We start from the raw sequence: 27,693 nt of genomic DNA, 5'->3' as shown, positions 1-27,693 counted from the left end.
ATATTCAAAGAAGAGGGAAGGTGTGGAACACAACAAAAGCTCAAGTGATATCACCCAAAAAGAAAGGAAATACATGTCTTCTTCTAGCTCTGTGAATTGGAGGTTTGGTATCTGAAGGGTTTTCTGGGTATGACTACCTTAAACCACACTGTTGTAAGTCACACCGTCTTCCGCCTGCTGGGCATCCCTGGTCTAGAGGACCAGCACATGTGGATTTCCATCCCCTTCTTCCTTTCCTATGTCACTGCCCTGCTTGGGAACAGCCTGCTCATCTTCATTATCCTCACAAGGCCTAGTCTCCATGGACCCATGTACCTCTTCCTTTGCATGCTGGCAGGAGCAGACATTGTCCTCTCCACATCCACAGTTCCCCAGGCCTTGGCCATCTTCTGGTTCCATGCTGGGGAGATCGCTCTGGATTGTTGTATCACTCAGCTCTTCTTCATCCATTCTACCTTCGTCTCTGAGTCAGGGATCTTGCTGGTTATGGCGTTTGACCGCTACATTGCCATTTGCTACCCCCTGAGGTACACCACTATTCTCACAAACTCTCTGATTGGGAAGATTGGAGTGACCATCCTTCTGAGAGGTTATGGTACAATTTTCCCCATAATATTTCTTTTGAAAAGATTGACTTTCTGCAAAAATAATATTATTCCACATACCTATTGTGAACACATAGGCTTGGCAAAATATGCTTGTAACAATATCCGAGTAAACATTTGGTATGGGTTGTTTGTCCTCATGTCAACAGTGGTCTTAGACATTGTGTTGATTTTTGTTTCCTATGTGCTGATCCTCCGTGCTATCTTCAGCATGCCCTCCCAGGATGCTCGCCACAAAGCTCTCAACACTTGTGGCTCCCATGTTTGCATCATTATCCTCTTCTATGGGCCTGGGATCTTCACAACTCTTACTCAGAGGTTTGGGCGCCACATCCCACCTCATATCCACATCCTGCTGGCTAATGTCTGCATTTTGGCCCCACCTATGTTGAATCCTATCATTTATGGAATCAAGACCAAGCAAATCCAGGAGCAGGTGGTTCATATCTTGTTTACAAAACATAAGTGAATTTGGGTCAAAAACTCAGAACTCAGATTTTGGAATCAACAGTTATCTATTGAGTGGTATTTGGAACTGGTAGATGGGACAGGTCACCTGACACATGGCTCAGTGAGTTCTGCATCTGGAGCAGCTTTACCAGGGAGGCTGTTTTATGAATAACCTGTGAGAACAGTGACATTCTCTCACATATTGTACTGAGCAGAGTCCTGTGAAGATCTGGGGTAGACAGGGCTGTTCCCAGACATCGAGTTCCTGTGACACTAGCATGAATTTTGGAACTAGACAAAGTGATTGAAAACACTCTGTTGCCTTGGAATTTGCTCCATGGAGTTTCTCAAGCTCTGAGACATTTATGATATCCCTGGGCCACCACATAGAACATTTCATCCCTTCATGCTTTTCGTTTTCGTTAAGTGACTTTCTGGGTCAGTGATTCTTGGGCTCTGCAGTTATTTCTTATTAAAACATTCTTGGACTATGTACATGCATGTAGCTGGGACTGTAAGGTATTTGGTTCCCATTGTGCAGAACAACCTTGAGGAGCCTGAGTCTGCTGAGTTGTTTTGGGGGAAGGATGCTGTGGTTCCTGAAGGGGTGGTGCCTGCTGGGAGAACAACAAGGAAGTCAGGCTGTGTACTTCAGTGATCTTTTAGGGGACATTCAAATTCTTCACGTACCCAATTTGGCTTTTTCAGGGGTACTGGAGACCTAGGCTCAGATATGCATCCTTTTTGTCATAAACACTTTATATCCTGATCTCCCCAACCCCTATGTTTATTTGTTGACAAAAATAACAGCCATATTTGGTATTATGGAAGATTAATTTCATATTTCTTTATGGCTACCAAAATCTTGGGACACCTGTTTCTCATAATAATGGTTTATCATTTACACATTACCTGTTCATGCTATCTCATGTATTTTAAATTGTCTCTGGATTGTTGATAACACTTAATATAATGTAAATGCTGTACAGTTTCTATACTGTATTTTTTAGGGAATAAATAATAAATAAATAATGACAAGAATGAAAGGTCTGCACATGTTTAGTATAAAAACATTTCCCTCCAAGCATTTCAGGGTCAGATAAAAACTTGGTGTAAGGAATCTACTAGGATGACCCCAGGTAAGACTCCTAGCAATAGCAGATTTGCATAGCCTGAACTGGCCACCTCCTGGGACCAGATTGGTACCTAGCCCAATCATTATCAGAGAGGCTTCATCCAGCAACTGATGGGAACAGATGCAGACCCACAGGCAAACATTATGTGGAGTTCGATGAATAGTATAGAAGAGGGGGAGAAAGATTGTAAGAGCCAGAGGAGTCAAGGACACCACGAGAAAACTCACAGAATCAACTGACCTGGGCTCACAGGGGCTCACAGAGATTAAACTGACAACCAGAGAGCCTGCATGGGACTGACCTAGGCACTCTGCATCTATGTGACAGTTGTGTAGCTTGGTTCTCTTGTGGAACTTCTAACAGTGGAAATAGAGGCTGTCTGTGACTCTTTTACTGGCTTTTGGGACCCTACTCCCCATACTGGGTTACCGTGCCCAGCCTTAATACGTATGGAGGTGCTTAGTTTTACTACAATTTGATATGCCATGTGTTGTTGATACTCATGGGAGACCTGTCCTTTCTAAACAGAAATGGGGGAGGAGTGGACTAGGTGGTAGCAACAGAGGGGGGTTGGGAGGTAGGGACTGGGAGGAGAGGAGGGAGGGGAAAGTGCTACTTGGATAAAAACATCTCCCCCACCCAAAATACTTTCTATCTGTCATTTGTTGAATCCATTGACAGAGAATCTACAAATAAGGAGGGCTGACTGTGTACCTAAATACATTCTAAAATAAAGTTTTGTATATTGACTGTGTCTAACATATTTTAAAATATGTAAACCTTGTGGAATGGCTGTCCTGCTCTCTCTTCTTCACAGAGAACATTTAATACTACATGTGCTTGGAAATCAGTTGTAATTGAAATGTCAGTGGTTTTTGATGTTTTCTCCCTTTTTGTGACTGTTCACCACCAGTCATAAATCTCTGGAAAAGCCACAAAAGGGTTGTGCAGTCCGGGATGATGAAGTCTGAGAAGCTGAGGAAGGACTCTGTTTCCAAGTTCAGTGCACAGAGCCGCCCTCAGGTGCTAACACAGCAGGAGCAGACCCCACCCAGCTAAGTGAGCTGACTCAGGTTAGACAGCTGGAAGGACAGATGCCTGCTGATGATAGTGACAACCCAGCTGGTCACCACAGAGGTGTTAGGAATGTCACATGGAGCAAACGCCTTCTCACTTTCAAGTCCAAACTCTGTTTCTGGTCTTCAAACATACAAGCAGACTTTATACTAACGGTGTAATACTGCTTTTGCAGAGAACCTGAGTTCAGTTCTCAGCACCCACTTCATACAGCTCACCACTGCATGTAATTCCAGTTCCAAGGCATCTGTTATTGCTGCCCTCTATAGGAATCTGCACACATCTGCACAAAAGTACCCTTATTTACACACAGACATACATATAATTTAAAAATCAATAAAAATAGACTGCAATAGTACTTAACTCATAAAACATGACAGAAAGCTAAAGAAGGAGAAATCATGAGAGTAAAAAGAAAATAAATAACATGGTAGTCAATGTAAACACAAGAAGACTACACACACACACACACACACATATACACACATATTTGTTTGTGAATATTCCACAGGAACATTTGAGACTTTGAGGTTAGCAGTCAACTAACATTGTTTTATAAATCCTACCAATAGGAATAATGTCATAATCCCTGAGTCAGAAAAATTAGCTGTAAAAGATGAGAAAACCTATGGAAACACTAACCAATTGAAAGGCAATGTTGCCATATTAATAAAAATAAAATTGGACTTTTATTATATAGTAATTTTTATATATACTATATATAAAACTTTTATTATGTAGTAATCCCTGAACTACAACATTTCATCCTAAAGGGAGGCTATAAGACTCGGGGAGTGAACAAAATTTATAATCTCAGGAAAGTCACAAGTCTCAGGAAGTACTCAAAACTATCAACATTCACAAGGTCCCTACCAAGGTTATGTAATGGTTACCACTACTGGGGAAGAGAGACTCTCCATTCTGTTAAGCTGTCTGCCAGTCAGTCAGGGAGCTCCAAGGATTCAGCTCTTGTGAGTCATAGTCCATACTGGGTTGGGTTTTTGTGTCTCCATGCTCCCGGTGGTGACACCATTCTACTCCCAATCTCATTATACTTGTCCATTTGCCAAGTTGGACTTGAGTAGAGACTTAGGTGGAATCATGTCTTTGGTCTGTTGCCAGTGACCTATATGTGGTGAGTAGATGTCTTTTCTCATCTTCCCAGGAGAAGTCACAGAGCAACTTCAGAAGAAGGACCATGACTAGACTCATAATAAGCATGGTCTGTATTCTCCAGAGAAACATAAGTACTTGACAATCTTCTCACTAAATAGCACAGCCTTAAATTCCCTTAATATTGTCAGTACTGCTAGGGAGAGTAATCAAACCCAATGTCATGCTGAAAACTTTGATATATCACCTAATTAAAGGCAATGGTATAATCTACTTCCCTTAAAATTTCATTTCCTTACAGAGGAGTAAAATTCCATTGCGTACCCATGCCACATTTTCATACGCTTGTTGGTGAACATCTAGGGTGGCTCCACTTCCTTGTTATTATGAATAATACAGCAACAAGAAATATTCATAGAGATGGATGGATCTGGAAAGTATTAAATGAGATGGCCCAGGCTCAGAAAAATAAAATCCTCAAATTCTATACTTGTGCAGATCCTAACATTTAATGTTTGTATGTGTGTAAACAAGAGGGTGTGAGAGTGGGTGTAGGCTATGAACTCAATATGGGGCCATGGCAGGGTGTTGATCGACAAGCAGGACTAAAGATCACCTGTGACATGAAAGTGGAGAGGATGGTACAGGAGGTGGGAAGAAAGGGAAAAGCATAAACAAATTTTGTTTAAAAAATTCCGAGGCTTCTGGTTTATTTATTTATTTATGTATTAGTTTTTTTTATTTAATGGGTTTTCTGAGTGTGTAAACAAGTGAGTCTCTGCATCTTTACCTGTGTTGTTATATATATATGTGTGTGTGTGTGTATTTTAACTTTTCTTGGGCTCCTTCCTTCTGTTTGTTCATTTTGTCCTATTATGATGTGTTATTTTTTGTTTCATCTTATTTTTTTTTATTATTGTCACTTAGAGTACTGCTTGTCTTCTAAGGAGAGAAAGAAAAGTGGTGGATCTGGAAGGGAGGGAATGTGGGGAGGAGCTGAGATGAGCAGAGAGAGAGGATACCATAATTAGGATATATTATGTAAGAAAAATCTATTTTCAATAAAAAGGAAAAATAAATGAGAAAAAAAATGCCATAATGAAATCTAGTACTTTGTATGCAATTAAAATAAATGAAAAGTATATAACTCAAACCATGAAAACAACAAGAAAACCAAAGATAATGGCCAGATGGTCATCAACAGAAAATGAAAATGTGTGGGGAATATATGACGGACTTTTACTCACTTGTAAAGAAACATGAAATTTGAAGGAAAAATGAATACATATCTCATTTTCATTACAGGACATAACAAAGTCTTTGACTATTGTTTTGTAGTTAGAGACATTAATAGCCTTGGAGGCTATTAATGATGGACCTTCTTCATAATCCACTTAGGATGCTATCTCCTATTTCTTTGGAGACACCAAAAAGAAAAAAAATTGTAATTGTGTTTCCTTAAGATTTTAAAATGCTGTATGAAAAGGTGGAGGTTTCAGGGCTTGGCTGAGGCCCATTTAAGGGAATGTTACTTCCTCCTACTCAGAGGAGTTTCCACTCAGGGATCTACTCCTGGCCTTGGATAGAGACATGGATGGCTGAAAGATTAGACCATTACATATCATTGTCCCCTCAAGAATTAATCCAACACCTCAGAAAGTCTGATTCTTCTAAAGACATGCTAAAGAGATGGGCAGACTATTTATATCTTTAATGAAATAATGTGCTTATACTTCCCAGAAGCCTCTGTCTTGACTCAGTTGCTTTCATATCTCCACTTCTTGTCTACTTTTTGTAGTTCTAACTCAGATTACCTTTTCTTCTCTCTCTCTCTCTCTCTCTCTCTGTCTCTGTCTCTCTCTCTGTGTCTCTCTGTCTCTGTACTGTGTCTCTCTGTCTCTGTCTCTGTCTCTGTCTGTCTTTTTCTTCTCTGTCTCTCTGTCTCTGTCTCTCTGTCTCTGTCTCTGTCTCTCTCTCTCTCTCTTATACTGGTGGGCCTTCTATTGTTTCTTTGAAGTCTCCCACGTGTCATACAGCTGCCTTTATCTGCTTGTTGAGCTTCATTGTTGAACCTGCCTGGCTTCTTGAAATCTGACCAAAAGGCAAGGCTGTCTTTCCTCTCATCCATCATCATCCTCCAAGAAGCTGCTCTGATCACAGCTTGCCAAGCTTGTTGATTTACTCTCAGTTTCTCATGGGCTCCCAGCCTTCTTTTGGATTTCATTTAAAAATCCTTTGGAGACATCAATTGAAGTGTTTATTTATTAGAGAGAACACACATCTACCTCTTCTTCAGAGATGGTGTGGTGTGGGCAAGTTTAAAATGCTGTAATAATGAGACTCTGAATACAAGGGAGGGATTTTGGAAACACAGGTCTAAATTTGATCTCCCTGGTGTGGAAGCTTCCCTTGGGGTCTTCAGGTAAATACACAAAAAACCCTCTGCTCCCTCTAACATTGAGTCTTGTGTGAATTTCCATCATTCTATGCTGTAGGAATTGCAGTGGAGGCAGGTGAGTTACTTACTGCGGTGAGTGAGCTGAGTTTCTTGGTGAACCAGGCATCCATCCAACCAGACTAGAGGGTGCTGGACCTAAGGCGAGCATCTGAGACTATGAGGCTGTTTGTCTGGAATTCAACAGGCAGGGACAAGTGTAGAACCCTGACTGTAAGTGGCTCCAGTATGGGGGCAAAGAAGTGACGACCAGGAGAGGAGGAGGAGGGGCTGATGCAGTACATCTGGATCTTATGTAGCCAGGGTCACTGAGTCCTTCCTAAGCTCTGCTTAGGGTCAATTCCCCTACAACTGAATTATCCTGCCTCTTGTTTTCTCTCATTGAGTAGTTTTTACATGCTAGATTCTGGAAGTGCATGAAGATAAATGAAGTTCAAAAATCAATTAAGGTCAAACTAAGTGAAAAGCAATTAAAATAAGACTTGCTGTTTTGTTGTCCAAAAGCACTGGGCACCCCTTGAGTCCTGGAAGCCTTCCTAGCACCTCTTCCTCCTTACATACAATTAGTTATTGGCTTTCTCTGCAACTCCTGCTCTGCTGTTTCTGTTCAGGTGGGTGATGAACAGAGCTGGATTTGGCCCCTTTTAGCATTTGCATACCTCATTGACTTCCCTAAGGGTGCATACATTTTTACTGTTAGTGTGTTGTTGATTGACTTGTGGTATCTGATGTCCACAATAGGACTGGGCCAAATCAAGTCCTTCAGTTTAGCAGACCAAATAACTTTCTCCCTTGTGGTCCCATAGACTTCTTATTCTACACTAATATGTTCAATTAGCATATTATTGCAATTAGCTGTGTAAAATTTTACCTGGCTGTAATGGTTCTGTCTCTTCAAAGATGCAGATTATATCTTATTCAACTGTTTATCTGATGTAGTTCCAGGCACATTCACAGTGAAGAACAATAAGGAAGTACTGTAACACTCTGGTATCATAAAAAAAAAAAAAAAAAAAAAAACAACCTATGAACACAGTTATGGTACAATTTTCCCCATAGTATTCCTTCTTAAAAGAGTCACATTCTGCAGAACCAATATTCTTCCACATACAGCTTGTGAACACACTGGCTTGTCCAAATATGCTTGTAATGGCCTTCAAGTAAATATCTGGTATGGATTTTTTGTTTTAATGTCAACTGTCACTTTAGATGTTGTGCTAATATTTATTTCTTATATGCTGATTCTCCATGCTATCTTCCGCCTCCCTTCCCAAGATGCTCGCCACAAAGCTCTGAATACTTGTGGGTCCCATGTCTGTGTCATCATACTCTTTTATGGTCCTGGGATCTTCTCAACCCTCACAAATCAATTTGGACACCAGATTTCAGCGGATATCCATGTCCTGCTTGCCAATGTTTGCATTCTGGCTCCACCAATGTTGAATCCCATCATCTATGGGGTCAAGACCAAACAAATCCGAGACCAAGTGACTCATGTCTTGTTTCTGAAAGTAATATGACTTTCAGAAGAGAGACCAAACTGCTCTATTCTCAACATTCTAGTCACATATGAAGTGATCTCTAACAGCCCTGGTAGTTGAGGGGTGTTGAGCCCAACTATTTATCTCAATGACTCTCTTTGTGGATAAACTCTACTAGGGGAATTTTGATATGCTTTTCAAGGTCTCAGATCGGTAATGAGATTGGAATACTCGAGTTTAAGATGTACAGATTTGTTACTATATATTCACTGCACATAGTGATGGGTTTTAAAGACACTTTTGATGAAGTATTCATGTACTTTCTCTGTATACACCCCATTATCTCATGCTCCCTCTTGTTGCCCTTCTCCCAGTCCTACGCTCACCTATACTTACTTCAACTTTCAGATCACATATGTAGTTACATATGTCGCATGCATGTGATTTCCTGCACCTAAAATCTAGGGCTCACAAATGAGAGTAAAGGAGATGTTTGTCTTTCTGAATATGACTTACTTTGCCTAACATGATCATCTCCAGTTGTATCCAATTCTCTGCAAATGATATGACTTCATCTTTTTTTCTGGCTGAATGAAACAATGTGTGTTTATATATACACTATATTTTTAAATTGATTATTTGTGAATTTCACATCATGAACCCTGTTTTCATCTCCAGTCTTCTCATGTCTGCCCTTCCTCCTCTGTGATCTCCCCACTTCAAGGTGTGTGTGTAGGTGAAGTCCACTTTGTGTTGTCCATTTGTATTCCCTGGAGCATGGTCAGATTCCTAGTGTCCAGCCCCCAAAGGAAGGATGAATCTTTCTCCACCTGCATCCATGCCAGAAGTCATCAACTGAGGAGAGCCATGTGGTGGCCAGAGCCAGCTCTCCCGTGTCCATGTCACTCCCTGTGACTATCACCATTCTGTGGGCTGATGAGGTGAGGGGCCGCTTTCCTGTGCACATGGCTTCAGGCAGCAGACCAGACCATGGGCATCTGCATGGGCTTCCGTGAACATCATCATGGCCTTTGGCAGTGTCAGGACCACTGACCCACTCTTGGCTTTCAGCGGTTGCATGGGTTATGCACCTCCTCGGCATGGCCTCAGGTGGTTATACATGTCAGTCACATCAGCATGGTGCCCCGAGGCAGCAAATCCCAAGAACATCACCAAGGTGCCAGGTAACAGCATAGACCGGTTATGTCTATAGAGGTCGCAGGCCTGGTGCAGCAGCATGGGTCACCGCTACTAACTTGGTCTCTGGTGGCATTGAGAGCCACAGTGGTCCTTCAAGGAGGCCCAATCCAGAAAGTGAACCTTTCCTCATTTCGGGTCTCTTAGTTGCCTAGACCCAGGGGGTTCCTGTGGCCAGGCAGTAGGTTCGGGGACTGAGTCTGAGTCTGTTTAAGCTCCAGGCTGTCATACACCATCCGGTCGACCCCACTGGGTAAGGACAACAAGTAGATTTCAGCCCTCCCTCTTACCTGTCACTTCTATCAGATGTCCAGTTCTGCCTCTCTCTCTATAGCACACGTCACTCCATTTTTTTTCTGTCTTTCCCACCTCTCCATCACGTATTTGTTCTTTGTAGTGGTGCCTACCACCCCTACTGCCGTCCGGGGCCTCAGGAGGCCGGGGAGGCCACACAGCATTTTCTTTATCCATCATCTGTTGATGGGCTCCTGGGCCAATTCCACTAACTTGGTGTTTTTTAGAGCTCTGTCTTCTGACCCTGAACTCCAATATTCTTAACCTTTCTTTATTATTTTTGTGTTTCTTTGAATCACACTTGGGCTACACTTTCTTACCCTGTGTTTACATTTTGCTAATGATCTTCATCTCTGTCTAATACACTGGTCAACCAAAACATTGAGTCTTATTTTTTAATTCAATGATTGAATTTAAAAATTGTTAAATTTTAATTTATCTTTACAGAAAAAAATGTGCAGAAAGCAGGAAATTTGCATGTACTTCTTTTCTCCCTTTCTTCAGTTTTTCCTATTACTAACATCTTGCGTTGATGTGATACATTTATTAGGATTGATGATGAATACTGGTATATTATTGCTAATAAAATTCATAGTTCCATTGTCAGGCTTTGTTGATAGCCTAGGTTGACAGTAATTTTATTTATATTATTCTGATCTCTATGAATTTGGTGCTTAACTGGGTTCATATTAATGTGAGATTAGCCAGATAACAGAAGAAAAGACTTTAGTGGATTTGATCGTGGTTAAAAGAAAATTGTAATGATGAATGTCTTCTGAGTCTAAATTGAAGAATATAAACGACAATATACTGGTGAACTCACAGTAGCTGTAGTTACCTACATGAGTCCTGTACAAGATCAAGCCAGTTAACATTCCAGCATGGATGGGGAGGCTCCCTTGAGGATCCTCCTCTAGCTCGGGAGCTAGTGACAGTTGATGCCTGCTGAATGAGGGTGAGCCATTTTTCTTTTAGGGTGTGGACACTGATATGTTGTCCATGGTCCCTAGCATGGGTGGCCCACAGCCATGAGGTAGTAATTGGATTAGAAGACTATGTACAAAAAAGAAGAGGACATGTTTGGGGTGGTCTAGGGGTGACTGGGAGGGGACAATTAAAGTAGATATGATAAAGATATGTTGTATACATATATGAAAATGTCAAAGATAAATAGAAATATTCTTAAAAATTATAAATCACTAATCAGGAGGCCTTCCCCTTTCTGAACAGAAACAAAGGAGGAGGGGATGGGGAGACAGAGGAAGGTGGGAGGAGGGGAAGGGAGGAGAGGAAGGAGAGGAAACGGTGGTCAGGATGAAAAGTAAATGAGTAAGTTTAACTAATTAAAAAAAAACACTAAACAGAGCTGGGCGTGGTGGCGCATGCCTTTGATCCCAACACTCGAGAGGCAGAGGCAGGCGTGTCTCTGTGAGTTGGAGGCCAGCCTGGGCTACAGAGCGAGATCCAGGACAGGCTCCAAAGCTACACAGAGAAACCCTGTCTCGAAAAACTGAAAAAACAAAACAAAACAAAATGAAAAAAAACAAAACAAAAACAAAAACAAAGAAAAACAAAAAACCCAAACCACTAAACAATATAAATCACACAGAGTGGCTGATAGTTTAGGAGGAAAATACCAGTGTTAATGGAATACGATCTTAGTGAGGTTAATATAATATGTGTAGCTGGCATATATGTGGGCAACCAATCGTGACTAGACAGTAGGATGTCTGGAATTAGTGAATCTGGAAGTAGAAGAGTGATAAAATTATGGAAATGAGTACCTAGACTAGAGTGGAGAGAAATACAGAGCTGACGAGGAAGCAGAATTGAGAGTATGTGCAGTGACGCATGGATAAAAAAATGTGTTGTACACACATACAGAGAATATTATTCAGCCTTAAAAACAAGGAAATCCTGTCTTGTGCAACAGCATGCCTGAACCTGAAGGTATTACGATAAGTGAAACAAGCCAGATACAGAAAGAAAAGGTAATGCATGACAAATACCTGTGGAATCTAAAGCAGCCAGTTTCACAGAAGCATGGAGTAGAATGGTGGTTATCCAGTAGAGGGAGGGGAAGTTGGGCAGATATTCAAAGAGCTCAACACTTCACTTATGGGAGATGGATACGATTTGGAAATCCAGTGTTCAGGGATGTGTTGATAGTACACTTGAAACTTGCTGCGATCGTAGACCTCCCCACAAAGCCAAACCCGAAGGAATTATGTGAGGCAATGAGCATTTTGACTAGCTTTATTATGGTGGTCATTTCAGTGTATATACAGTATACCTCAAATACACACGTTTTTTAATTTGTCAATTATTCTTCAGTAAGTTTTAGGCAAAAAGAACAGAGAGAAGAACTTGTTGTCTACTTGTACACTGAACTGTTTATACAAGAGTGCCAACATCTTGCATGTATTTGTGAAGGAATCGAGCAGGTCTGTCACCAGCACCAAGGAGGAGAAAGATACCAGTCCCATACAAGCAGCAATTTTGGCAAGGAAGTCAGTAAGAATTAATCTGGAAACAGCTCAGGAAGTAGTTTGCAGTAGAAATCACCTTAAGTGATTTCATCTCTTAAAAGTTTCATTAAGTCTCACCAATTTGAATAAAATGCACCAAAATATCCATAGATGAAAGACTTTACTAGATGATTTTTCTTTTCATATTTTCCTTATTGACTTCATTTCTCTGTGATATAAATTCCATGAAAGCATTTGTCTTCTTCATTCCTGTATTTGGAAGTGACTGGCATGGAGTAGATTTCCAGTGGGATTATTTTTATTTACTTCAAAAAGATTTCTAATGTATTAAAATATGAAAGTTTTGGTCAGTAATAAGATAAAGTTCATGGAAGTAAAAACATTTCTGCTACAGTTTCCTTCTTTGGAGCAGTACATATTTAACTCAAATAACTCAGAGTGCACAGAGATATTAATATGCTGGGCTGGTGATAGTTCAGTGAGCACAAAGAATTTGATCCCACAGTGGAAGGAGAGACTCAGATTGTAAAAGTTATACTCAGACCTACACACATGCTCCATGACTTACATGTGCACAGTTACACACACACACAAATCATATACTGCCTCTCCACCAAACCAAAACCCAAAGGAACAGTGTGTCACACAGAAACAAAAAATTAAAATCCTATGTAAATAAATTCATCAGAGAATACTGTTAACAGAACAAACTAGAAAGCTATGTAAATGTGTGAAATGGGAGGCTAGAAAACAAAGAGGTATATGGGAAGGTACATAAGGAGGAAAGGGAATGGAGAAATGTCATAATTATATTATAATCTCAAAAATTAAAACAATTGAGAAAAGGCATCATGGCATGCTAACAGTGAAGAATATTCAGTCACTCGTTATTTTTTCAAGAAATATTTATAACTCTTCATGTGGTATTGTGCTAAGCTGGAGACAGGTGCAGCTATAGTAGAACCATGTGGTGGAATTGTGCTGGATTTTGGTTTCCCGATACACCAGTAGGGTTTACCTATTCCTGTCACAAAACAACAAAAGTGAGATGATGGATATTCAATTTCTTCCCCATAGTGACCATTTGACTCTATGTATCCAAGAGCATCATGCTCGGCACCTTAAAGATACACAACAAAATCTAATTAAAAAATAAGCATGATTCCCCAAAGCAGGGAAAAGCAAGGAGTTATGTGGTTGCACATTTATTACCACAGATAGTCAGGCATGCTGGGTAGACAGTATACAATGTGAATTCCCCAAAATTCCCCCAAAAGCTGGGAGGGTTATCAATGGAAATGTTTTATTGATAATCACTAGATGCTGACATTAGATCAATAGTTCTATAGACACAACAATATCAACACACTTTAAATGGACTTGATTTTATTTGACAGTTTGTTATGATAATGTCTGTCAACATAGCACTAAGTCGATGTTGGTTGAGTGGGTGAAACAAACAAACAAACAAACAAACAAGCAAACGTTTGAAAAAGACAGGCAGGATTCCAATGCTTAAAGTGTTTCTTTGCCTTTTAGATGTCAGGATCTAAGAGAATCATGTGGAATGAAGTTTGGGGCCCTCTAGAAGACTTCTAGCCAAATTCCTGTCCTCTGACCTTATGCCTTTCCCACCAAATTATCTCATCCAACCTCATGGAAGCCCTCAAGAATGCTCTTCACTATGGGCTTCCAGTGTTCATGCTATGAAAGAGTTAATAGAGGCTTTATAGTTATATTCTTGCTGCAGAGGAGATCCTAGGGGAGAAGAAAGTCACCTGGATTAGCTCATGGTCCCTGGGGATGCTCAGAGAAAGAATAATTTGTTGCGTGGTTCCTCCCACAGAGTGGCACACTGGCCATGGTAGAGTCTTCTGCCATGTGGACACTGTGGGATAAAGACCGAGCATGACTCCAGGTAGAGCCTGAAGGTTGTGACAGACAATCTGTGATGAGGAGGACACATGTTGGTATTACTCACCAGAGCCTGGTGTTTTTGTGGGCCCCCACCCCTGCCATGGATGTGAACTATGAGAGTCTGAGTGAGTGTGATGATGAAGGAGATGGGGAACAAAGTGATGGACTGCCTTACTCATCTGGGCATCCGGTAGAGTCTGTGTTTGGAATTTTCTATCTGAGAACAGTCAGAGGACAGTCCAGCTGTTCCTGCAGAAGTTTTTGGACTTAGTGGAAACATGTATGGAATGAGAAATGAGGCACCTTCTTTTTGATCTCTAAACTCATCTATTTTGTGACTCTGGAGAATTCCATTCCCGTCTGAAGTCTGGATACATAGTAACATACCCAAGGTTATCCTAGAGCAGCAGGCTTGGAGATTTGTCCTTTGAGGGCCCAGAACTGTAGTTTAGGCTTTCAATATGAATTAATAAATTCTACTCTACAAAAAGCCTCCTCAAATAAGTAAGATTAACTACATTTTAAAAACATTTAAAATTATTGTTTGGTCGTTTCATACACTTAAACAATGAATTTGACTCATCACCACCCCCATTTCTCTCTCTCATCCCCCTCCTTCTCCCACTGAGACCCTTTGTGAAATTTCTCTGTTTTCAGGCCTTCGTTTTGTGTGTGACCCATGGAGTTTAATTAGTTTCTTGCCTGAGTGTGGGCGGAGAGTTATTTATTGCATTCTTATGCAGTGCTAGGGGGAAGAGGCTGTCTTTAGTCTTATGATCCTCATGTCCCTTGTGACTACATCTTGGATTTCACACTCATGGTTCTTTTAATACACAAATAAGGTGATTTAATAAAAAATGAGGTAGATAATATGTAAATAATCAAATGGCTATGTTCAATATAATTTTACTTGGCCCAAGCCTGCAGTTTGATGTCCCCTGGGAAAAAACCTCCCAGTCAGCATTTACAGTTTTGTTTTTGTGTTTTTTAGAGGAGCTCTGGCTCTGTCGTCTAAGCTGGCTTTGAACTCTCAACCCTCCCAGCACTTTATTTCGCATCTCTGTCTCAAACTTGTGCGGTTCAAAGTGGAACTGAAGAAGCAGGCATTTTGCCCCATGATTTACCTGCTTCGAGAGCCCTCTTTTCTGGTAAACGTAGGTAGAGGCTGGAGGCAGGGGTAAAAAGGGAGTACTCTCTCCGACTCACAGCTCCCAGAGGATGCTCCCTGATGAGAGGAAAGCCAGAATGCTGAATGAGGATGGACTGACATGACTCATGTAAGTCATCACACAGGTAATTTATGATGTGTGTGAGAGTGAGCTTCACGTAGTTAATGATGGTCTGGCAGTTCCTCCATGTCTGCAAAAGCTTAGGTGTGCCTGTGTAGTGTCACAGTGAAGGGCTGTTGGTGTGAATTGTGAAAATGTGTGTCAGTGTATACATCTTGATCAGAACTTGTGTGAATGAACAAGTTGTATGATGGTGACTATAAAAATGAATGTGGTAAAAATGTATGTGCGTGCGCGTGCACCTATTTATGCAGCTGGCAGAGATGAAACTGAACACAGAAGACTCTAATGCTTGCATTATTTTTTCCTATACCAACTGTCAGATGCATCTCTGAAGCTGTAGCATAGATAGAGTTGTTGGAGAATGGGCTGCAAGTCCTCAAAATATGGTTTGGGTAATCAACATAAGGGAATGAAGGCTTGAAATATTTTTATTGCATGGTATTTATTAATTTGGTGTGCATATGTATGTAGTTATGCACATGCCATGGCATGCATGTAGAGGTCAGAGGATAGCTTGTGGGAGTCAGTTCTCTCCTTGCACTGTGTGGATTCTAGGGATTGAAGTCATGTCTTCAGGCTTGGCGGCAGGTTTCTTTATGCACTGAGTCAGTTTGCTGGCCCAAAGAAGGTTTTTAAATGTAAAGGAAGCTTGATGCTACCTAAACATGGATTCAAATATTAGCCTCGCTACTAACAGATTGTTTGAATAAATTATCTGTTTAATTTTCAGTTTCTTGTACAAATTTGTGATAGTTTCAGTTTCATAGGTTTGGTGTGAGGTTTAGAAATAAGAAACATATTTAATATTAAGGTATTTAATGATTACTATTATAAAATTAAGAAGCATAACTGATAGAGATTGGAGATTCCAGGTAGACACATGAAAGGTGACATGAGTTTTGGCAATTGTGACGCAGCAGATGAGTCTAGAGAATGCTGTTCAGCGCAGTGTCTGGGTTGCAGGGGGACGGCAGTGGGTGAGTGTGAGGAGGGAGGTCGGAGGGCAGGAGGGGACAAACCTCGCTTTTGTGAAATGGAAGGGGGATGAGACATTTGAACATGTGTGCACAGCTGGATCAGTCACCAGAGAGGGAGGGGTTGATATCTCTGGAGTGATGGGTTAATGTGGAGGGGTAAAGAGAGGGTTGGGGTCCGGCCCACAGGTGGGGTCAGCCTCGAAGAGGAGGAAGAGGGAAAAGAAGACTGTGTGCAAATCAACTTGTAGGTGCCAAGTGCAGGTGGAGGAGGTGAGGGACTCTAAGGGCAGTTTCCTCTGTGAACTAGGAGTCGGAATGTTCTAATTGCCTGATAAATTAAGGCAAGGTGGGTTAGGACAGATAGGAACTGATTCAAGTCTGTTCTGGGGATCCGGATTTCAGCCTACCATTTGGACAACCTGGTGGCCTTTGCTCTGTTTGTTCTCCTCTCAGTAAAATGGGAAGGCCACCACAGTGGCCTTGGAGTGTGGTGACTGAGACCTGAAGACCTGGGCACAGTCAGCCCTAACTGATCTTTGTTCATTCCATTCATCTCTTCTCTATGCATCTTACACAACACTGCAAGAGAGAGCTGCTTAAAATGCATTTTTTTCTTTATTCTTTCTTTTCTTTTTCGAGACAGGGTTTCTCTGTGTAACAACCCTGTGTCACTGCCTGGGTGGGGGGCAGTCCCCAAGCAGCACAGGGTTCGAAGGGAAATCCACAGAGTCGGCACAAACTCGACTTTTTGTCTGAGGGGGTGAGGGAAAGAGACATTCAGACACTCCCTTGATGGTTTCCTTCAGATTTTTCTTTATTCTTCTTTTGCATTCTCTTTCTTTATTTTCCTGCTTATTTCATTCTCTCATTCTCGATGTTTTCCTTCTAACTCTATCTTTATTCTTCTTCCCTTCTAGTTTTTTCTAGCTCCCTCATTCCTGATGTTTTCCTTCTAGCTCATTTTAACTCCGTCATTCTCAATGTTTTCCTTCTGACTCTCATTCTTGATGTTTTCCTTCTAACTCATTTTAACTCTAACTCTTTTTCTTACAGCTTATATACCTCCAACAAAATCTTTCAGGCAATATAGGAATTACAATGTGGTTACATTATGTTTTTCAAATGGATGATTACAATGAATACAAAACAAACAGTAAAAAAACTAGCATGTTTCCCATATCCCTTACATGATTAAACATTTTATTTAATACAGATGAAAAACAAGTCATTCCAAGAACCTACATACATTCATACCCAAGTAAGTAGCTTGTTATAGATTAAGTGTGTGGGCAAGCAAGATATTCTTCTCAGTTAGGTCTTTTACTGGCAGGCTGCATTTTTCAGTTACAAAAGAAAGGGTCAATTACTTTATTACTTATCTTGAAAGGTAATCTTATAAGGAATCTTAAAGGAATCACAAACCTAAACTTTTATATATGAAAAAGAATCAGTCAGCTCTACTTTAAATCTTTAGGGTGCATACCTCATCATGAATAGTTTTTTTTTTTTTTATATCAGGAGATTGAAGGCAGAAATGGGTATAAGGAATTAATCATTGCCTTTGGTCACCAACCAATCCTAGCAAGAAAATGACTAATGTCAGCAAGTAATAATGAGGCTGTCTCCTTCTTGTTCCCTGACCTTAAAGAGTTCCACATTCAACTATGTGACTTTCTAAAACTTTAGATTATCTTCTTGTGTTTTTCACCTCAAAGCTCTTTAATGAAAACATCTTAGTCTAACTTTAAGTTATTTTCAAAGCATTGTTTCAGCTATCATGTGCTCTGAAACTTATGAACACATCTCCCAACATTAAGGTTAAAAGAATTTAAGCTAGCTGGGCTACTGGTACTCAACTGTTTTTCTTAATCATTAACCTAAGCCAGTCTATATGATTCTTCAATAGAAATTCATGTGTTCTAGCTGTGTGATACTTCCTTATATTTATTTTTAATTATCAAAACTCTGTAAAAACTAACATTATTATTATCTATTAGACAGTATAGTTTAGGAAGAAATCACCCTCATAATAATTCATAGGTAAAAATACCTAGTAGAATGGAATGTTTCCATGACAAAAACACACTACTTTAGAGGCAGTAAGGATCTTCCCACACCCATTCACACCATGCCAGATACCAGAGACAGATGGCAGCAGCAAACATGTGAAGACACAGCAGAAGCAAAAGACATTCTGGGACCTTAGGTCTTGGGGACTTGCCTGTCTGAGATTGGCCCATCAGAGAGTTCCCTCCTGATGGGCTGACACCTTGAACTTCAGTTGCCACCTGCTGCTCCTCTGACATGGCCACTGGCAACACTGGCTGTCCTGAAGCTTGATTTGTAGACCAGGCTGGCCTTGAACTTATAGAGATTCGTCTACCTCTGCCTCCTGAGTGCTGGGATTAAAGGTATGTGCCACCACTATCCAGCCTCCTAAAGAAGGCAGGAGATGGGAAGCTTAGATGGGCAGTATTGATTGACTATAAAAATGGTAAAAATTCCTGTCAGAAATGTCTGTTGAAATGTTGAAAGACTGGCATTTAGCTCAGTGGTAAAGTACCGGCCTAGAATGTATGAGGCTTTTGGTTCCACCACCACCAGCACCAGCACCAGCACCAGCACCAGCACTGCATCACCACCACCACCACCACCACCACCACCACCACCACCACCATCACCACCACCACCACCACCACATGTAGCTTGAAAGAAACAAGGATAAATTAGACTTTGCTAGACTGTAGCTCAGTAGTAGAGCACTTGCCTAGTGTGCACAAAGGCCCTGGGTTTGATTACTAACGGCATAGTGAGAAAAAAAGGAGAGGGCTTCATTTGCAAGAAGAGGCTGGCAATAGTGGGAAACAAGTATGTATGAATAGGATGAGAGTGTCTAGGAAACAAGTCTGATAACTCTCGTAGGCATCACCATTCAGTTCTCCAGCCATCATAGATGCCTACAGTCTAGGCAGTGGTCTGCAGTAATAGCCTGAGATGAGCACAAACCTTGCTCCCTTGATGTCCTCTCTGGACTCTGAGCTCCATTTTCAAAAGCTCTTTCAGTCTTTTCTTGCAACTTCCTTTTATTTTCCCAGGAAAGATTCTTCAGTGGCTCTTACTACACCAATATAAATTCTAAAGCCTTAGAACAGTGTGCCCTTCCTACTGGCTCTTACCTCCCTCCTCTCTATTATTTTCTACCATGTAATTTTCTCTAGCTCCCAAGTCCTTTGAGATGTCTTTAATGTTGTTCATGCTCTTCTGTTATCACACTTCTTTACTTGGCAAACTCTTACTTACTCTTCCAGTTTAAGGTCATGAAACATTTCTAGAAAGCTTTTTCTGAACTCTTTCCAAAGTTTCCCAGGTTAGGCTTTTCCTTATATGGTGCTTGGATTATGTAAGTAGACATTGTACTTGATTTTCTGCCTCTTTCTCGAACTGGTCCTCAAGCACCCATCCCTTGAGCAAAGCCGATGCTCAGCTGACCAGCTGACTTGATAGGCAACTCAGTTGCTACTTTTCTTTTGAGAAGTCATATTCCATGGGAATTGTAGTTTGCTCTTCATGGCTTGAAGCTCTTTAGAACAGCCCATGTCTAAGACCTGTGGCCTTTTAAACTCTGGTGCTTTGTCTTAAAGATGATCTACCCCATCTTTCCCCCAAATTCAAGTGATTAAAGAGAAACCTAGGGCAGGGCAGCAACTTAGTGTGGTCTGTGTGGTAGATAGAATGTCAAGGATTTATCCACATCTCCTCACCAAGAGATCTGTCATGGGGTCACCACAATTCCTGATCAGAATGCTTTTTGCCATCCTATCCAGTGAAAAATGACCTGTTTTGTCCTCCTCAACCCCATTCAGGTTTTTAGGAAGAGGGAGCTGACTGTCATATCCTATACTCCAATGTACAAATGACCTGGCCTGGGCATGGCAACTTTTAACTACACAGGAACCAGTCATTCACTCTTTATTCTGCTGGGCATCCCTGGCCTGGAAGACCAACACACATGGATCTCTCTCCCCTTCTTCATTTCCTACCTGGTTGCACTCTTTGGAAACAGCATTCTTATCCTTGTCATCATCACCGAACGCAGCCTCCATGAACCCATGTACCTCTTCCTCTGCATGCTGGCTGTGGCTGACCTCATCCTGTCTACTACCACTGTACCCAAGGCTCTGGCCATATTCTGGTTTCACGCTGGAGCGATTTCCCTTGATGGATGCGTCACTCAAATCTTCTTCATCCATGCCACCTTCATTGCGAATCGGGGATTCTGTTGTCCATGGCGTTCGACCGCTATGTGGCCATCTGTGACCCACTGCACTACAGCACAGTGCTCAGTCACATGGCGATCATTAGGATTGGCTTGGCTGTGGTCCTGAGAAGCTTCTGTGTGATTCTCCCAGATGTGTTCCTGGTGAAACGGCTGCCTTTCTGCCGCAGCAACGTGCTGCCGCACACCTACTGTGAGCACATGGCTGTTGCTAAATTTGCCTGCGCTGATATTCGTGTCAATGTTTGGTATGGCTTGTCTGTCCTCCTCTCCACTGTAGTGCTCGATGCCTTGCTCATCTTGGTCTCCTACAGTCTCATTCTTTACGCAGTCTTCCGCCTTCCCTCCAGAGGAGCCCGGCAGAAGGCGCTGGGCACATGTGGGTCCCACCTTGGTGTCATTTCCATGTTTTACCTGCCTGGCATTTTTACCATAATTACCCAGAGGTTTGGGCACCACGTTCCTCTCCATACCCACATTCTACTGGCCAACGTCTGCATGTTGGCCCCTCCCATGCTGAATCCCATCATCTATGGGATCAAAACCAGGCAGATTCGTGAGCGTGTGCTTAGTACTTTGGCTTCACAGTGGAAACTCTGCTAAGTTGGATGAATTAAGTGGCATATTTACCACACAGAGCTTTACATTGTTTTATCTACTTTACAAAGACTGAAGAATGAATCAAGACTTCCATGGAGAGTGTACAAAGTGACTTGCCCTGACTTTCAAAGTCACTTTGTCATGTGATCAAAGAGGGATAGTGTTTAGGAAGCATGGACTTTTGGGTCAGGATTGAATTCTGACTTTGTGGATGATGATGATAATGGTGGTGGTGGTGGTGCTGCTGCTGCTGATAGTGATATGTTGGACCTTGGGCAAATTACTTATTTTCACAGAAACTCTTCTTAGGATATGTTTGGGACATCTTTAAAAAAGGGATGCCCATACCAAAGTAACTAAAAGAACAAGAAAATTTTACTTACAATGAATTTTACTAGTGCACCCGAATGAAAACATTCACATTGAATCTAGATTAATGTAATTGTGTACATATATTTAATTTCACTAAAAATGCATTTAAGTTGGAAATTTTATGTAGTATGTAGTTTGATGCAATAGAAAGCCATTCCATGGGGTTTGTATGTGCACACCCACTTATCTTAGTTGGGAAGATGACTCTATGAATATCTTGCATAGAAGAAAGCATCAGGTTTATTATTAATTTTTTGCAAAGTGATAGATACATTCCTCTTATTTATTAATTATTGGCTTTGACATTAGAGATCTTTGTAGATTGACTCAAGACCTGAATTAAAACATTGTGAACATTGCAGCTTAATAAATGTTTATTGTAAAAGCATCACATTTTAGTTTGAATCAAATATGCAATCTCATCACAGTCTTCATATTTTTTATTGTTCTCTAATTATATCTTTATCATTAGGCTGTGACATGACTGACCTATAAACATGATTTTTGTTACATATAATGCAGAAAAAATTATAATTATATTTTAAAATTTCTTCCTTTTTTCTTTAGTATGCTTGAAAATTTTATACATTACTTTTTTCTACTCTCACTTTAAAATTATTTCTTTGAGAGTTTCATACAATTTTAATCATATCTACCCCTTCTCCTCACACCTTCCAAATCCATGCCCCTTTTCCTATCCTATTCTGTGTCTTCCTCCTTCAAAACCCATCAAGTGCTGTTTATGTTACCCATACACTCTTGGAGATATGGCTTTCACAGGGGGTGGTCTACCCATTAGGGCCCATACCCTTAAAGAAAACTGGCTGTCCTCCTGGCAGCTACCAACTGCCAAAAGCTCCTCAGGTAGGGTTGGGACTTGTGCCCACCTCTCCCCGTGCTGGATTTTGTCTGGCTGGAGCCAGCCCAGATATAATGTTTCTTTAATATTTTTGTGTCTGTTCATTTGAAAGGTGGTGCCAGAATGAAAGATGTTCAGGAAAACCAACAGACTTTCTTTGACTTTAGGCGACAATATTAATCAGAATTGGAGCTAGTGCGTGGAGATCTTTCATTTCTCAAGGTAACTTTCACGCGGCAGGTAGTGAGTGAGATCGTCTGGTATGGCGCGGGGTCCAGATAACGAGGAACTGAAATTTATGTCACTGTAATCGTTCCCTCCCACCAGCACGAAAATCAAAAGATACAGACTACATTTGTAGGGTCAACCCCAAGACAGAAAATGAAGAAGAAAGATCAATTTTATAGTTAATGCTTCATTTTTTTTTCATGTTTTTCCACGAACAGGACACACTCTGTTCCTCCTTCAGCCTACCAGCTGAGCCTTTAGTTGACTTTGCTAATGTATCTTCAGCTCCATGATGATGTCCTCATGCCTGAAGACTCATACTTGGGTCTGTTCTGCTCTTTGAATTTTCCCTTCCGAGGATCTCCTTTCTGTCTAGTGTTAAGATAGGCTGTCACTCCTCTTTAGAAGCATCTCTTACCAATGAACTCCTTTTAACTTATTGACATCTTTGTACAATATCTGAATTTTCATGGGATACATAGACAATTTGCTGAGGACAGTTAGATTCTGTTTCAGAACAAGAACATAGGAGTTTGGCCCGGCTTATCTTAAATGTACTCAGTTGGGAAAAATCATCTAACTCAAAGCCCATTTTATTTATTTATTTATTTTTTTGGTTTTTCGAGACAGGGTTTCTCTGTGTAGCTTTGTGCCTTTCCTGGAGCTCACTTGGTTGCCCAGGCTGGCCTCGAACTCACAGAGATCCGCCTGGCTCTGCCTCCCGAGTGCTGGGATTAAAGGCGTGCGCCACCACCGCCCGGCTTCAAAGCCCATTTTATAATAAATGTTGATTATCTCAGAAAAGTCTTTGGATACTTAAAGTAAAAATCACAATGTTTATATGGGTGTGTTTTTGCACACTGTAAAATAAAAGTAATTGTGAAAGGAAACCATCATAACCAAGGGACCATTTATATACTCCTAGGAGTCTTTACCCCAAATAGTCTTAGAATATGTACATATCTTCATAAAGATATAAAAATTGAAATTCATTGCATACAGCATATATATGTGGAATCAAGATGTTAGGCAAGTTTATTTCAGTGGGAAGAAATTGTATAAGATTTCAAAGAAATTCTGGCTGATAATGTTCACTCTGATTTTTGAGGTAATATAGTAGCCACTTTTATGTTTTATATTTTTGTAAGTATATTTATAAAGAAGATGTTTATGTTTTTAATAGCCCCAAGTTGGAAATTACTTCTGGATCATCAATAATAGAATAAATAAACTGTTGTATACCAAAACAATGAGCTATGAATAGCAATGAAAATGAATGGTGTAGCTGAAGTTTTCCTAGTCCTGCCTGGCCCATGGTCAAGGCAAATCTCTCTCACCCATCAGTCCTGCAGCCAAGTAAACACAGAGAGACTTATATTACTTATAAACTGTATGGCCGTGGCAGGCTTCTTGCTATCTAGTTCTTATATCTTGAATTAACCCATTTCTATTAATCTATAAGTTGCCATATGGCTTGTGGCTTACCGGTATCTTAACATCTGCTTTTCATGGCGGTGGCTGGCAGCATCTCCTGTCTCAGCCTTCCACTTCCTAGAATTCTCCTCTCTCTTTGTCCCACGTATACTTCCTGTCTGGCTACTGTCCAATCAGCACTTTATTTATTAACCAATCAGAGCAACACATTCACAGCATATAGAACATCCCACAGCAGAATGGACTGCACTGGTAATAAAAGGGATGAATCTTAGGTGTGGGTGAGCCAGTTCCAAAAGTTGTGAGCATGGGAGAGCTCTCCGCATTTCTCATCTGTTTTGTGGCAACATGAGTAGGGGAATGATGCCCTCCCCCAACCCAGCAATGTCTGGGGCAGGTGGGAGAGCTGGCCCTGTGGTCATAAGAGCAGGAGAGCTCTCCCTGACCCCTACCAGCTACAACACTTGGGAGAGTAGGCCCTGTATCTTGCCAGGACAGCATAATAGAGCCAACCCTGTTAGCGCAGGAGTGGGTGAGCCAGTCCCAAACGCTGTGAACATGGGAGAGATGTCATCATTACCCATATGTCTTGTGGTGACATAGGCAGGGGAGAGTTGCCCTCCCCCTCCCTGTGCATCAGCATCTGGGTGGGAGAGCTGGCCCTGTGGTCGTAAGAGTGGGAGAACCAACCCTGTTAGTACAGGTGTGGGTGAGCCAGCCCTGAAGTTGTAAGCATGGTAGAGCTGTCCCCATTTCACATCTGGTGGACCAACCCTACAGCTGCCCAGGCCCAGACCCAAGGTTATGACTTGGCCCACCCCATAATCCACCCCATCTATGATCTGCTGGAGCATGTGAAGGGACCTGACCTGCAGACCCAAAGCTTCAGGATCTCCACAACACAGGGCAACAACAGGATATCCAGGAGGAACCCTAGTGAGGGCCCAGCATTAATAGTGTGGTAGAAACCAGAGGCCTGGAACCAGACCAATGACTCTTTACAGTAACACTTGCAAGTGAAGATATGTGGACAAGGGGTTTATGGTGTGACTCACTGTGTCACACTACAGCTTCCATTTTTTTTCTCTCTTTTCATTTTATTTTCTCTTAAATTTTGTTTTATTTGGGGGTGTGTGCAGGGATGGAGGGTGGATGCAAAGGGACGAGATAATGAATTGGATCAAGATACATGATGTAAAAGACACATAGAATAAAAAAAGAGATGACTCTTACCAATATAATATTGAACATTATGAAGCAAAATTAAGCTAGATATTGGAGAAAGGAGGAAAAGGTTTTATGTAAAGCAGTCAAAGATTACAATAAATCTATGATGTTTAGATACACACACACACACACACACACACACACACACACACACGAAGTTAGCATTTACCTTGTGGGGTAACTTGAAGGTAACTTGAAGGTAACTGACTTGAAGGGAACCCATTTGGAGATGCTGAGATGTTGTCAATTGTTTCTAGATGTAGATTCTATCAGTAGGGCATATTCAGTTTGTTACCAAAATAATCTTCAGTTGCACATGATGTGCACTTATGTCGTCAGTAGGCTTTGTTTACAAATCAATCCTGACCATACGCTAGACTCCCAAGAAAACCTGTATGCCACCATTTGGGCTCCTCCTTGGAGCTCCTTCTCCTCTTGAGTTCCAAGAGAAGCCTGAGAACTTTCAGGGTATAGAAATAGGGGTATGGGGAATGACCAACACACTTATAAACACACAAGACATGCCTTTTTGATAAGCCTATTATATTGGTTTCTTCTAGAGAGACTGCAAAACATGTGTTGTATAGGTCAAGTATGGCAGTCTTCCATCTTCAGCCAAGGGGAAAATTTTAGCTATGCTCAGTATTAATTCCAACAATTATTTCCTGAGAACTTGCTCTGTCATACTGACAAGGGGTGCAATGCTCGGGCTCTAGCAGCCACACCATTCTCAGGCAGCCTTGCCCCAGGACATAGTATCCACTCTCTACAAAGGAACTGGCTGTACTCATGGCTGCTGTTCCTTGTTAGGCTGGCCCTACAGACTGAAAGGCTGGATAGGTCTGTGGGGTCTTCAACTCCAAGGCCTGGCTCAGAGTAGCTACTGAACATTCCCTACCACTGAAAGAATCCCAAGGCAGAATCTGAAGTCCAAGAGAGGATATGACCTCATTCTGGGTGTCAGAGAAAGTGCCTTACATCAGGACAACTCCACAATCTAAAATGCTCTGGATGGACTCCACTGTGATCAGGGTGTTGCTGGAAGGCCAACCTGAATTCATGGGCTTAAGAACCGTAGAGGGGAGGAAAGAACAGGGAGGAAAGCTCTCTTTTTCTCACTCTTACACATAAAATAGATGCCACCACAACAAAAGCCCTTGAAAGGTAAGGGAGGACTATTTGGGGGAATGATGGGGGATGATGAGGGAGCAGCACTGTTGGAGGTGAATATGAGCAGAGTGCATTGATATGTGTGCATGAAAGCATAATAATGAAAATTACTATATGCTTACAAAAATTTATGAAAAATTAAAAATCTGTCAGGTTTCACTTTATATTTTGAAATTGTTACAGAAGCATATTTTAAATACTCTCAAGGTATTTATTTCTCCAAACATTCTTTGCCACACTTTACACTAGCTCAAAGTTCAGTTCAGTGTTTATATTTCGTTCCACAAAGACCACTTTTCGTCCAAACAGTGTGGCCATCAGTCACACGGTGAACCCCAGGGTCAGCCACTTTGTTCCCCTGAATGGACAAACCCACTGCTCTGCTACAAGGTCAAAGCTTGACCTCAAAGTTATTAAGAAGGGAGGGGGGCTTCTGCAAAGCATACTTCTAAGACAAACAAAGCCACAAGGGAATTTCTTAAGAACGGATAACAAAAGGGAACATTATATTGTTATACATGATTTGGAATGAAAGAAATACATTTTTTTTCTGGTCCAACTGTCGATACTCTTCCAGTTCCATCCCTGGGCCTCTTCACTAGGTACCACAAAGCCTTCATTTGAGGCATCGAGGATGTCTATAGTCCTCTGTTCATCCTCCTAGCCAGTTAGTTTGACAATTCTTTGAGCTGTCCGAGGTAGACATCTCTCTTCTTGTAAGTCTTTGGCAGTAAGCTTTGGTACTCTGCCCTGTTGCACCCACGGGCACTTTTCACCCTAGTGCTTGCTCCCACAGGATTCTCCCACACCACCCCCAGGCTAACCTTTAGCTACTGTAGTTCTGTGTTGACATGGGTCCCTGGGAGGCCACACTGCTAGAGCCGAGAGGTTTCTTCAGTTTGAGTTGAACAAGGGAGCAGCTGCACTTTCTTGACCCTGACAGCTGTGGGGTCCTAACTGGTTCCATTCACAGTGTATGGAAAAACTTCTGGAACTACTGGCTGAATTATTTTCCTTATTGTGCATTTATCCATCCTTCATCTT

The 27,693-nt window shown here is 41.4% G+C and overlaps 3 protein-coding genes across 3 annotated transcripts; all 3 read left to right on the top strand.

The window, feature by feature from the left end:
- Window positions 1-129: 129 nt before the first annotated feature.
- Window positions 130-1,074, top strand: LOC114706703 (olfactory receptor 52B4-like). Its single transcript, XM_028889193.1, has one exon. It carries the CDS (start codon window positions 130-132, stop codon window positions 1,072-1,074), a length of 945 nt encoding a protein of 314 aa, XP_028745026.1.
- Window positions 1,075-4,950: 3,876 nt separating this feature from the next.
- On the top strand, window positions 4,951-8,356 carry LOC114706657 (olfactory receptor 52B4-like). The gene is made up of 3 exons (XM_028889148.1): window positions 4,951-5,031; window positions 7,448-7,557; window positions 7,873-8,356. The coding sequence occupies exons 1-3, from the start codon at window positions 4,951-4,953 to the stop codon at window positions 8,354-8,356; spliced, it is 675 nt and encodes a 224-aa protein (XP_028744981.1).
- A 12,056-nt stretch (window positions 8,357-20,412) lies between these two features.
- Window positions 20,413-21,362, top strand: LOC114706705 (olfactory receptor 52B4-like). Its single transcript, XM_028889195.1, is given in 2 exon segments — window positions 20,413-20,743; window positions 20,746-21,362. Coding segments are annotated over 2 exon segments (948 nt in total).
- Window positions 21,363-27,693: the final 6,331 nt, after the last annotated feature.

This window comes from Peromyscus leucopus, chromosome 1 (assembly GCF_004664715.2).
Source record: "Peromyscus leucopus breed LL Stock chromosome 1, UCI_PerLeu_2.1, whole genome shotgun sequence".
Lineage (NCBI taxonomy): Eukaryota > Metazoa > Chordata > Mammalia > Rodentia > Cricetidae > Peromyscus > Peromyscus leucopus.
The sequence above is the reverse complement of the archived record's forward strand: the minus strand, read 5'-3'. Positions and strand labels throughout refer to the sequence as shown.